This window comes from Trifolium pratense, linkage group LG7 (assembly GCF_020283565.1).
Source record: "Trifolium pratense cultivar HEN17-A07 linkage group LG7, ARS_RC_1.1, whole genome shotgun sequence".
Classification (NCBI taxonomy): domain Eukaryota; kingdom Viridiplantae; phylum Streptophyta; class Magnoliopsida; order Fabales; family Fabaceae; genus Trifolium; species Trifolium pratense.
Genome location: NC_060065.1, coordinates 16,651,703 through 16,665,033, shown reverse-complemented (window position 1 = coordinate 16,665,033; position 13,331 = coordinate 16,651,703). Strand labels below are relative to the sequence as shown.

General features: G+C 38.8%; 2 protein-coding genes across 2 annotated transcripts; both read left to right on the top strand.

Annotated features, from left to right (window-relative positions):
* Positions 1–506: 506 nt before the first annotated feature.
* LOC123895961 lies at positions 507–3,343 on the top strand. Its single transcript, XM_045946425.1, has 4 exons — positions 507–743; positions 912–982; positions 1,813–1,876; positions 2,444–3,343. Exon 4 carries the CDS (start codon positions 2,450–2,452, stop codon positions 3,341–3,343), a length of 894 nt encoding a protein of 297 aa, XP_045802381.1. The 5' UTR covers positions 507–743; positions 912–982; positions 1,813–1,876; positions 2,444–2,449.
* A 5,416-nt stretch (positions 3,344–8,759) lies between these two features.
* Positions 8,760–10,290, top strand: LOC123895960. Its single transcript, XM_045946424.1, has 2 exons — positions 8,760–8,823; positions 9,391–10,290. Exon 2 carries the CDS (start codon positions 9,397–9,399, stop codon positions 10,288–10,290), a length of 894 nt encoding a protein of 297 aa, XP_045802380.1. The 5' UTR covers positions 8,760–8,823; positions 9,391–9,396.
* The last annotated feature ends 3,041 nt before the right edge of the window (positions 10,291–13,331 follow it).

Genomic DNA, 13,331 nt, shown 5'->3' with positions numbered 1-13,331 from the left:
TACGAGTAAGAACAAGAATAAAAATGTGAAGTCGTAAACTAGTAGAGAGAGACCTAGGGGTCATGGCTTTCACTCGCAATCATTGATTCCCTATGTCTAGTTCCACTTGAATTCCATTATTTTAACTCAATTACCAATCTCTTTACTAAAACTATTAATTCATTTGGCCATTCGTGATTAATATTCTTTTTCCTGAATTAACCTTTGTTTGGTCATGCAAAGAGTTGAAATTTAAGAAAAGCATAAAGCACAAAAATGTTGAATGATTGGAAGACTAAGATTAAGGTTTGGTCATGCAATAATCTAAGTCTCATTTATCCTATAGGTCCACCAATTAACTGCAGTACGGAAGTATGGGGTTGTGCACAAAGTCTCTACCGCATATTGAAACGCACCGTTTAGTTTAAAAAAATAATAAAGTAACAAAAACTATAAAAATAAAAAAATGGGATACAGTAAATAACCCAAAACCCACGTGACCCATTCCCACTTTCATTTCACACTTCCATTATCCAATTTCTTTCTATTCTTCTTTGTTTCCCGTTTCTAGAATTTTCATTCAATACCATCTCATTTCAAACCACCAACTCCATTCATACATCATTCCTCGTCCAAAAGGAAAAATGATACACCTCTAAAAGCTCTCTCATAATTTCACATATGTAATTGAGGATTAATTGGGGTTTAGGGTTAGTGCTCTAAGGAAGAGGATGAGTACCCATTTCTTATTGAGACTCTTTGAGGTAAATATATCATCTATAACTCAACAATTGTCTTTGGGTATATGTAATTTGGTTTAGAAAATTAATGTTAGAGATTAGAGTAGATATTTGGGAAATTTATGGTTCCATATGCTTAGTTTAAACTCTAGAATGATTTTCTAAATTTTAATAAACATGATTGATGTTCAGATTCAACCGTTGCTGCTTCATCTGCTTCTCCCGGAGACGTTGGAGAGCAAAATTAGCCGGTCTTCATAGTGGTGAGTTGATGACAATCATTATCACTTATTTTAACTACCGTTATAAAGTATATGTTACTAATTTTCTATGTTAATATCGATTATAAATATTTTTATTGGGAAACACGCCTTTGAAACCGTTTTCGTCATCCTTATTTGTTTACATATGGACTCTAGTTGATTTCTTATGATATGTAAAGTAGCGGATTGAAAATTATGGTTTGATTGTGTTTAATTTTACATAAGTTTAGAACTGTTGTTAAAACATGGTTTTAGTGGAATGTACTTTGAATTCACGGTTTTGACCATTTAACCGTTAACGAGAATAACGATCTAGGTGCACCTAGTTATATGATATCAAGGAGAAAAGGGCTATCCGTTAGATGGAGCCGCCCCTAAGTGAAAGGCCGCTCTTAGGAGGAAAGGGCTATCAACGAGATGGAGCCGTCTCTTGATCCTATCGTAACGAATTCTTTTTATTTGATTGGAAGAGAATGCGTTTTTGTAATCGATGAGGAAAGGGCTATCCGTTAGATGGAGCCGCCTCTAAGTGAAAGGCCACTCTTAGGAGGAAAGGGCTATCAACGAGATGGAGCCGTCTCTCGATTCTTTCGTAACGAATTATTTTATTTGATTGAATTTCTATATTCTTTTCTTATTTCAATTTTTAAACTCTATAACGAATTGAATCGAATATTATTTATATTACATAGTTACTACTATACAATAATTGTTACAAGCTTCTTAAAATCAAACGCTCGTGCCTTTGTGTGTTTCCCATCTAGTTGGTAGTGGTTGTTATCTCTCACTAAGTCTTTGTGACTTACCCTTCTTCTTACATTTTTTTTCAGATTCCCAGTCAGCTGAGTAGCAAGTTGTTAGCACATTCAAATCTTCATCAGTCTCACTCTTTTGGTAGGCCTCCTTTATGGAAGGCTAAGTTATATATATATATCTTTTGGTTTGATCGAATATCTGCAGCTATTTTGAGTCTAGGAATATTTCATTTTGGAATGTATAAAGTTAAGAATGTAAATGTCGAAACTTTGACTAGTGATGTATATGCTGCAAACAGGTTTATTTTGATTTGGAAACATTGAAAATACAGATGTGATTTTGTCGAAATTTCAGTAAATATTATTTTTTGAAGTAAATGGTCATGTTGGAAATCTTATATTTATTGTTAAACTCGGTCATTAGGCTTGCCGGACTAGGTATTAGTTCGCGCGCCAGTCACGATTTGTGTTGGGTCGTGACAAAGTTGGTATCAGAGCTCGGTCGTAGGTCCAAATAGCTGCAGACATAGAGTGATAATAGATTTTTGTTAGTAAATTGTGAACCCGGGCACCATTTACTCGCAAAAGCTATTCGCACTCTATGATGGTCTCCCTTGTTGTCTAAATTTGAAATTTCATGTGGTCTTTGATTTGTCTCACTTTCTTTGTCGTCTTGTCCTATATTTGATCAATGTTCTTTCACTAGGTAAGAATGCCACCCAAGACTAGAAACATTAATAGAAGAGAAGTTGTTGATGAGTCTGTTGCCGAACCTCAAGAATCCCGTCAAAGAGGTCGAGTTCGTGTTCGAGGTCGACGTGGGGGTAATGTTAGAGGTCGCGGGGCTAATGCAAGTGGACGTGGTTTGGCTGCAGAAGTATTCAATGTTGAGGTGCCTAGAGGGAGGCGAGGAAATCCAGCCATGGAAGAATATAATGCTGGTTTACTGGGATTACAACAGATTGTACAACAACTTGCTGGGGTTGTGGGACAACAACAACAACAACAGGGTAATCAAGGGCAGCCAGCTGTTGGTGGTCAGCAAGAAGTTGGACAGGGTGAGCAGCATGAGACAACTCAAGCAAGAGGGATTGAGGTTACTTTAGAACAATTCATGAAGCTTAAACCCCCTACTTTTTCTGGGTCTGATGCAAGTGAGGACCCACAACGTTTCATTGACGGTCTAGAGAGGTTATGGAGAGCATTAGGATGTTCAAATATAAGGGCAGTTGAATTGGCATCATTTCAGTTGGAGGGTGTGGCATATGATTGGTTTGATACGGTGCCACATGGAAGAGAGGTGGGATCACCTCCATTGGCATGGGATGAGTTCTGTCGATTGTTTATGGCCCGTTTTCTCCCAGAAAGTGTTAGAGATAGTTTGGCTCATGAGTTTGAGCGATTTGAGCAAACTGAGGGAATGTCAGTTTCTGAGTATAGTGCTCGTTTTACACAACTTTCTAGACATGCTCGCTACACTGTCACTGAAGAGACGCGTATCAAAAAATTCGTTAGAGGATTGAGAGAGTACTTGTTTAGATCTGTGGTTGGGTCTAAATGTTCCACTTTTGCTGAGGTTTTGAGTTTGGCACTTCAAATTGAGTAGCGACAAAAGGATAAAGGAGGTAATAAACAAGATTCTCGCAAGAAACAACGAGTTGAAGGATCACATAGTCATTACTCTAGTAGTGGCGGCGGTTCTATGTATGGTCATCAAGTGCAACAAAGGTCAGGTTCACAAAGGGGTGGTTTTAGCGGACAATCTTATCGTACTGTGCAAAGTGGTAGATCGGATCATAAGGCATCAACAGGGTCTACTTTTCCTCTGAAACATTCTAGTGGTACGACTGGAAATTTTTTTCAAGATGGTAAAGAGTGTTTTCATTGTGGTCAAATAGGTCACATCAGGAGGAACTGCCTAGTAGCTATGACACAACCATCATCTAGTCATGTATCTGCCCCAGCAGCTTTAGCGCCTAATCAGGTTCATTCTACACCTATGCAAAAAATGGGGAATTCTTCTGTTCAGGGTTCGAAAACATCTCAACATGAGAGTAGAGGACCTGGAGGTAGAGGACAAATGCAAGCAGGAAGAGGCCAGGCTCGAGTCTTTGCTTTGACTCGTCAGGATGCTCAGGCATCAAATGCAGTGGTTACAGGTATTCTTTCTATTTGTTCCCAAGAAGCTCATGTTTTGTTTGATCCTGGAGCTACACATTCTTTTGTATCTTTATGGTTTGCCTCTCGACTTGGTAACAATTCATCTGTTCTTGACGAGGCCTTAGTCGTGGCTTTACCTGTTGGTGATAAATTGTTCGCCGAGTCTGTATATCGTTCTTGTGACGTATCGATTGCGGGCCAAATATTATTTGCAGACTTAGTAGTTATTGATATGATAGATTTTGATGTGATTTTGGGTATGGACTGGTTGTCGTCTCATCATGCTACCTTAGATTGTTACAATAAGATCGTTAAATTTGAGATACCTGGAAAACCACCTTTCTCATTTCAAGAAAAACCCACATGGATGCCCCATAACTTAATCTCAGCCTTGAGAGCTAACAAGTTACTAAGAAGGGGTTGTCAAGGATACTTAGCTGTGGTTACAAATATACAATGGGATGAAGGCAAATTAGAAAAAGTTCCCATAGCATCTGAGTTTCCTGATGTTTTTCCCGAAGATCTTCCTGGATTGCCACCTGATAGGGAAATTGAGTTCTCCATTGAGTTGGTTCCCGACACTCAGCCCATATCTATACCCCCTTACCGAATGGCTCCAGCTGAGCTTAAAGAATTAAAGGAGCAACTACAAGATCTTCTTGATAAAGGCTTTATTCATGCGAGTACTTCTCCATGGGGTGCACCGGTATTGTTTGTAAAGAAGAAAGATGGGTCGATGCGATTATGTGTAGACTATAGACAATTGAACAAGGTGACAATAAAGAATATCCTTTACCCCGCATTGATGAGTTATTTGATCAACTTCAAGGAGCCCAGTGTTTTTCCAAGATTGATTTGCGGTCTGGGTATCACCAATTGAAGATTAAGAGGGAGGATATACCGAAGACAGCTTTTCGCACTCGTTATGGACATTATAAATTTCTTGTTATGTCTTTCGGACTCACTAATGCTCCAGCAGCCTTTATGGATTTGATGAATCGGATTTTTAAGCCATTCTTGGATCAATTTGTGATAGTGTTTATTGATGATATTCTTATTTATTCCAAGAGTAAGGAAGAGAATGAACAACATTTAAGGCTTGTTTTGCAAACATTAAGAGAGAATCAATTATATGCTAAATTCTGTAAATGTGAATTTTGGCTAGGCAATGTGACATTTCTAGGTCATGTGGTATCTAAAAATGGAATAAGTGTTGACCCAAGCAAGGTTGAAGCAGTGCAAAATTGGCCTCGACCCATCACAGTAAAGGAGATCCGAAGTTTTCTTGGTTTAGCTGGATATTATCGGCGTTTTGTGAAGGACTTCTCCAAACTTGCGTTCCCATTAACTAGGTTAACCCAAAAGAAAGTTGAGTTTCAATGGACGGATGCGTGTGAAGAGAGCTTTCAGAAATTAAAGCAGTATTTGACTTCAGCACCTGTTTTAGCATTACCAACAAATGGTGGAGGTTATGCAGTTTATTGTGACGCTTCTAGAGTTGGTCTTGGTTGTGTTCTTATGCAGCATGGTAAAGTAATTGCTTATGCATCGAGACAACTAAAAAGACATGAACAAAACTACCCTACCCATGACTTGGAGATGGCAGCAGTGATTTTTGCACTTAAGATTTGGAGGCATTATTTGTATGGTGAAACTTTGGAGATTTATACTGACCACAAGAGTCTTCAATACATCTTTAAGCAGCGAGATTTAAATTTAAGACAAAGAAGGTGGATGGAACTCTTGAAAGATTATGATTGCACGATCTTGTATCATCCTGGTAAGGCCAATGTTGTTGCAGATGCCTTAAGTAGAAAATCCATGGGCAGTCTTGCTCATTTAGCAGCAATAAAGAGACCTATAATTAAAGAATTTCAAGAACTTGTTGAAAGCGGAGTTCAATTGGAGATTGATTCTTCAAAGGCATTGTTGGCTCATGTGCAAATTCGTTCCACCTTAGTTGATGATATTAAGGAGGCTCAAAGTAAAGACTCGGACTTGGTGAAGACGGTGGATGATGTACGCAATGGTAAAGTTTCAAACTTCTCAGTTGATTTCGATGGTATCTTGTGGTTGAATTCTCGGTTATGTGTTCCAAATGTTGGTGAGTTAAGGAGAAAAATATTGGAGGAGGCTCATCATTCTTCTTATACCATACATCCAGGTTCTAACAAGATGTATCAAGATTTGAGAGAATTTTATTGGTGGGAAGGGATGAAGAAAGATGTAGCTGATTTTGTCTCTAAATGCTTGGTGTGTCAACAAGTAAAGGCTGAGCACCAAAAACCTGCAGGTTTACTTCAACCTGTTGAAATACCTGAATGGAAGTGGGAAGACATTGCTATGGATTTTGTCACAAGTTTACCACGAACTCAAAAGGGTTATGACTCTGTGTGGGTAATTATAGATCGGTTGACCAAGTCTGCACATTTCTTACCTGTGAAGACAACATATACTGCATCTCAGTATGCTAAACTTTATTTGGAGGAGATTGTCTCTCTACATGGTGTTCCGGTGTCTATTATCTCTGATCGTGGGGCTCAGTTTACCGCTCAGTTTTGGAAGTCTTTTCAATCTGCATTAGGGACTCGTTTGAATCTTAGTACTGCTTTTCATCCTCAAACTGATGGTCAATCCGAGAGGACTATACAAATCCTAGAAGATATGCTTCGTGCATGTGTTCTTGATTTTGGAGGAAGTTGGGATCGATATTTGCCTATGATGGAATTTGCATATAACAATAGCTATCAATCTAGTATTCAAATGGCTCCTTTTGAGGCATTGTATGGTAGACGGTGTAGGTCTCCTATAGGATGGTTTGAAGTTGGAGAAGCTAAACTAGTGGGTCCGGAGTTGATTCAAGATGCCATCGAAAAGGTTAAATTGATTCGAGATCGTTTAGTGACAGCCCAGAGTAGACAAAAGTCTTATTCTGACAAGAGGCGTCGTCCCTTAGAGTTCACAGTGGGAGATCATGTATTTTTACGTGTTTCACCAATGAAAGGAGTTTTACGGTTTGGCAAAAAGGGTAAATTAAGTCCAAGGTTCATCGGCCCGTTTGAGATTTTGGAGAGAGTCGGGCCTGTAGCTTATCGCTTAGCACTTCCACCGGATTTGTCAGGAGTCCATCCGGTCTTTCATATTTCAATGCTTCGGAAGTACCTTTATGATCCTTCTCATGTTATTAGTCATGAAAATATTCAATTAGATGAGAATTTGTCATACACAGAACATCCGGTAGCGGTAGTAGACAAGGAAATTAGACGACTACGTTCAAAAGATATTGTTTCGGTGAAGGTTCTTTGGAAAGGACCGTCAGGTGAAGAGACAACATGGGAATCCGAAGAAGTCATGCGTTCGAAGTATCCACACTTATTTGAAAATCAAGGTTAGTAGTATAAATTCGAGGACGAATTTTCTTTAAGGGGGGAAGATTGAAACGCACCGTTTAGTTTAAAAAAATAATAAAGTAACTAAAACTATAAAAATAAAAAAATGGGATAGAGTAAATAACCCAAAACCCACGTGACCCATTCCCACTTTCATTTCACACTTCCATTATCCAATTTCTTTCTATTCTTCTTTGTTTCCCGTTTCTAGAATTTTCATTCAATACCATCTCATTTCAAACCACCAACTCCATTCATACATCATTCCTCGTCCAAAAGGAAAAATGATACACCTCTAAAAGCTCTCTCATAATTTCACATATGTAATTGAGGATTAATTGGGGTTTAGGGTTAGTGCTCTAAGGAAGAGGATGAGTACCCATTTCTTATTGAGACTCTTTGAGGTAAATATATCATCTATAACTCAACAATTATCTTTGGGTATATGTAATTTGGTTTAGAAAATTAATGTTAGAGATTAGAGTAGATATTTGGGAAATTTATGGTTCCATATGCTTAGTTTAAACTCTAGAATGATTTTCTAAATTTTAATAAACATGATTGATGTTCAGATTCAACCGTTGCTGCTTCATCTGCTTCTCCCGGAGACGTTGGAGAGCAAAACTAGCCGGTCTTCATAGTGGTGAGTTGATGACAATCATTATCACTTATTTTAACTACCGTTATAAAGTATATGTTACTAATTTTCTATGTTAATATCGATTATAAATATTTTTATTGGGAAACACGCCTTTGAAACCGTTTTCGTCATCCTTATTTGTTTACATATGGACTCTAGTTGATTTCTTATGATATGTAAAGTAGCGGATTGAAAATTATGGTTTGATTGTGTTTAATTTTACATAAGTTTAGAACTGTTGTTAAAACATGGTTTTAGTGGAATGTACTTTGAATTCACGGTTTTGACCATTTAACCGTTAACGAGAATAACGATCTAGGTGCACCTAGTTATATGATATCAAGGAGAAAAGGGCTATCCGTTAGATGGAGCCGCCCCTAAGTGAAAGGCCGCTCTTAGGAGGAAAGGGCTATCAACGAGATGGAGCCGTCTCTTGATCCTATCGTAACGAATTCTTTTTATTTGATTGGAAGAGAATGCGTTTTTGTAATCGATGAGGAAAGGGCTATCCGTTAGATGGAGCCGCCTCTAAGTGAAAGGCCACTCTTAGGAGGAAAGGGCTATCAACGAGATGGAGCCGTCTCTCGATTCTTTCGTAACGAATTATTTTATTTGATTGAATTTCTATATTCTTTTCTTATTTCAATTTTTAAACTCTATAACGAATTGAATCGAATATTATTTATATTACATAGTTACTACTATACAATAATTGTTACAAGCTTCTTAAAATCAAACGCTCGTGCCTTTGTGTGTTTCCCATCTAGTTGGTAGTGGTTGTTATCTCTCACTAAGTCTTTGTGACTTACCCTTCTTCTTACATTTTTTTTCAGATTCCCAGTCAGCTGAGTAGCAAGTTGTTAGCACATTCAAATCTTCATCAGTCTCACTCTTTTGGTAGGCCTCCTTTATGGAAGGCTAAGTTATATATATATATCTTTTGGTTTGATCGAATATCTGCAGCTATTTTGAGTCTAGGAATATTTCATTTTGGAATGTATAAAGTTAAGAATGTAAATGTCGAAACTTTGACTAGTGATGTATATGCTGCAAACAGGTTTATTTTGATTTGGAAACATTGAAAATACAGATGTGATTTTGTCGAAATTTCAGTAAATATTATTTTTTGAAGTAAATAGTCATGTTGGAAATCTTATATTTATTGTTAAACTCGGTCATTAGGCTTGCCGGACTAGGTATTAGTTCGCGCGCCAGTCACGATTTGTGTTGGGTCGTGACAAAGTTGGTATCAGAGCTCGGTCGTAGGTCCAAATAGCTGCAGACATAGAGTGATAATAGATTTTTGTTAGTAAATTGTGAACCCGGGCACCATTTACTCGCAAAAGCTATTCGCACTCTATGATGGTCTCCCTTGTTGTCTAAATTTGAAATTTCATGTGGTCTTTGATTTGTCTCACTTTCTTTGTCGTCTTGTCCTATATTTGATCAATGTTCTTTCACTAGGTAAGAATGCCACCCAAGACTAGAAACATTAATAGAAGAGAAGTTGTTGATGAGTCTGTTGCCGAACCTCAAGAATCCCGTCAAAGAGGTCGAGTTCGTGTTCGAGGTCGACGTGGGGGTAATGTTAGAGGTCGCGGGGCTAATGCAAGTGGACGTGGTTTGGCTGCAGAAGTATTCAATGTTGAGGTGCCTAGAGGGAGGCGAGGAAATCCAGCCATGGAAGAATATAATGCTGGTTTACTGGGATTACAACAGATTGTACAACAACTTGCTGGGGTTGTGGGACAACAACAACAACAACAGGGTAATCAAGGGCAGCCAGCTGTTGGTGGTCAGCAAGAAGTTGGACAGGGTGAGCAGCATGAGACAACTCAAGCAAGAGGGATTGAGGTTACTTTAGAACAATTCATGAAGCTTAAACCCCCTACTTTTTCTGGGTCTGATGCAAGTGAGGACCCACAACGTTTCATTGACGGTCTAGAGAGGTTATGGAGAGCATTAGGATGTTCAAATATAAGGGCAGTTGAATTGGCATCATTTCAGTTGGAGGGTGTGGCATATGATTGGTTTGATACGGTGCCACATGGAAGAGAGGTGGGATCACCTCCATTGGCATGGGATGAGTTCTGTCGATTGTTTATGGCCCGTTTTCTCCCAGAAAGTGTTAGAGATAGTTTGGCTCATGAGTTTGAGCGATTTGAGCAAACTGAGGGAATGTCAGTTTCTGAGTATAGTGCTCGTTTTACACAACTTTCTAGACATGCTCGCTACACTGTCACTGAAGAGACGCGTATCAAAAAATTCGTTAGAGGATTGAGAGAGTACTTGTTTAGATCTGTGGTTGGGTCTAAATGTTCCACTTTTGCTGAGGTTTTGAGTTTGGCACTTCAAATTGAGTAGCGACAAAAGGATAAAGGAGGTAATAAACAAGATTCTCGCAAGAAACAACGAGTTGAAGGATCACATAGTCATTACTCTAGTAGTGGCGGCGGTTCTATGTATGGTCATCAAGTGCAACAAAGGTCAGGTTCACAAAGGGGTGGTTTTAGCGGACAATCTTATCGTACTGTGCAAAGTGGTAGATCGGATCATAAGGCATCAACAGGGTCTACTTTTCCTCTGAAACATTCTAGTGGTACGACTGGAAATTTTTTTCAAGATGGTAAAGAGTGTTTTCATTGTGGTCAAATAGGTCACATCAGGAGGAACTGCCTAGTAGCTATGACACAACCATCATCTAGTCATGTATCTGCCCCAGCAGCTTTAGCGCCTAATCAGGTTCATTCTACACCTATGCAAAAAATGGGGAATTCTTCTGTTCAGGGTTCGAAAACATCTCAACATGAGAGTAGAGGACCTGGAGGTAGAGGACAAATGCAAGCAGGAAGAGGCCAGGCTCGAGTCTTTGCTTTGACTCGTCAGGATGCTCAGGCATCAAATGCAGTGGTTACAGGTATTCTTTCTATTTGTTCCCAAGAAGCTCATGTTTTGTTTGATCCTGGAGCTACACATTCTTTTGTATCTTTATGGTTTGCCTCTCGACTTGGTAACAATTCATCTGTTCTTGACGAGGCCTTAGTCGTGGCTTTACCTGTTGGTGATAAATTGTTCGCCGAGTCTGTATATCGTTCTTGTGACGTATCGATTGCGGGCCAAATATTATTTGCAGACTTAGTAGTTATTGATATGATAGATTTTGATGTGATTTTGGGTATGGACTGGTTGTCGTCTCATCATGCTACCTTAGATTGTTACAATAAGATCGTTAAATTTGAGATACCTGGAAAACCACCTTTCTCATTTCAAGAAAAACCCACATGGATGCCCCATAACTTAATCTCAGCCTTGAGAGCTAACAAGTTACTAAGAAGGGGTTGTCAAGGATACTTAGCTGTGGTTACAAATATACAATGGGATGAAGGCAAATTAGAAAAAGTTCCCATAGCATCTGAGTTTCCTGATGTTTTTCCCGAAGATCTTCCTGGATTGCCACCTGATAGGGAAATTGAGTTCTCCATTGAGTTGGTTCCCGACACTCAGCCCATATCTATACCCCCTTACCGAATGGCTCCAGCTGAGCTTAAAGAATTAAAGGAGCAACTACAAGATCTTCTTGATAAAGGCTTTATTCGTGCGAGTACTTCTCCATGGGGTGCACCGGTATTGTTTGTAAAGAAGAAAGATGGGTCGATGCGATTATGTGTAGACTATAGACAATTGAACAAGGTGACAATAAAGAATATCCTTTACCCCGCATTGATGAGTTATTTGATCAACTTCAAGGAGCCCAGTGTTTTTCCAAGATTGATTTGCGGTCTGGGTATCACCAATTGAAGATTAAGAGGGAGGATATACCGAAGACAGCTTTTCGCACTCGTTATGGACATTATAAATTTCTTGTTATGTCTTTCGGACTCACTAATGCTCCAGCAGCCTTTATGGATTTGATGAATCGGATTTTTAAGCCATTCTTGGATCAATTTGTGATAGTGTTTATTGATGATATTCTTATTTATTCCAAGAGTAAGGAAGAGCATGAACAACATTTAAGGCTTGTTTTGCAAACATTAAGAGAGAATCAATTATATGCTAAATTCTGTAAATGTGAATTTTGGCTAGGCAATGTGACATTTCTAGGTCATGTGGTATCTAAAAATGGAATAAGTGTTGACCCAAGCAAGGTTGAAGCAGTGCAAAATTGGCCTCGACCCACCACAGTAAAGGAGATCCGAAGTTTTCTTGGTTTAGCTGGATATTATCGGCGTTTTGTGAAGGACTTCTCCAAACTTGCGTTCCCATTAACTAGGTTAACCCAAAAGAAAGTTGAGTTTCAATGGACGGATGCGTGTGAAGAGAGCTTTCAGAAATTAAAGCAGTATTTGACTTTAGCACCTGTTTTAGCATTACCAACAAATGGTGGAGGTTATGCAGTTTATTGTGACGCTTCTAGAGTTGGTCTTGGTTGTGTTCTTATGCAGCATGGTAAAGTAATTGCTTATGCATCGAGACAACTAAAAAGACATGAACAAAACTACCCTACCCATGACTTGGAGATGGCAGCAGTGATTTTTGCACTTAAGATTTGGAGGCATTATTTGTATGGTGAAACTTTGGAGATTTATACTGACCACAAGAGTCTTCAATACATCTTTAAGCAGCGAGATTTAAATTTAAGACAAAGAAGGTGGATGGAACTCTTGAAAGATTATGATTGCACGATCTTGTATCATCCTGGTAAGGCCAATGTTGTTGCAGATGCCTTAAGTAGAAAATCCATGGGCAGTCTTGCTCATTTAGCAGCAATAAAGAGACCTATAATTAAAGAATTTCAAGAACTTGTTGAAAGCGGAGTTCAATTGGAGATTGATTCTTCAAAGGCATTGTTGGCTCATGTGCAAATTCGTTCCACCTTAGTTGATGATATTAAGGAGGCTCAAAGTAAAGACTCGGACTTGGTGAAGACGGTGGATGATGTACGCAATGGTAAAGTTTCAAACTTCTCAGTTGATTTCGATGGTATCTTGTGGTTGAATTCTCGGTTATGTGTTCCAAATGTTGGTGAGTTAAGGAGAAAAATATTGGAGGAGGCTCATCATTCTTCTTATACCATACATCCAGGTTCTAACAAGATGTATCAAGATTTGAGAGAATTTTATTGGTGGGAAGGGATGAAGAAAGATGTAGCTGATTTTGTCTCTAAATGCTTGGTGTGTCAACAAGTAAAGGCTGAGCACCAAAAGCCTGCAGGTTTACTTCAACCTGTTGAAATACCTGAATGGAAGTGGGAAGACATTGCTATGGATTTTGTCACAAGTTTACCACGAACTCAAAAGGGTTATGACTCTGTGTGGGTAATTATAGATCGGTTGACCAAGTCTGCACATTTCTTACCTGTGAAGACAACATATACTGCATCTCAGTATGCTAAACTTTATTTGGAG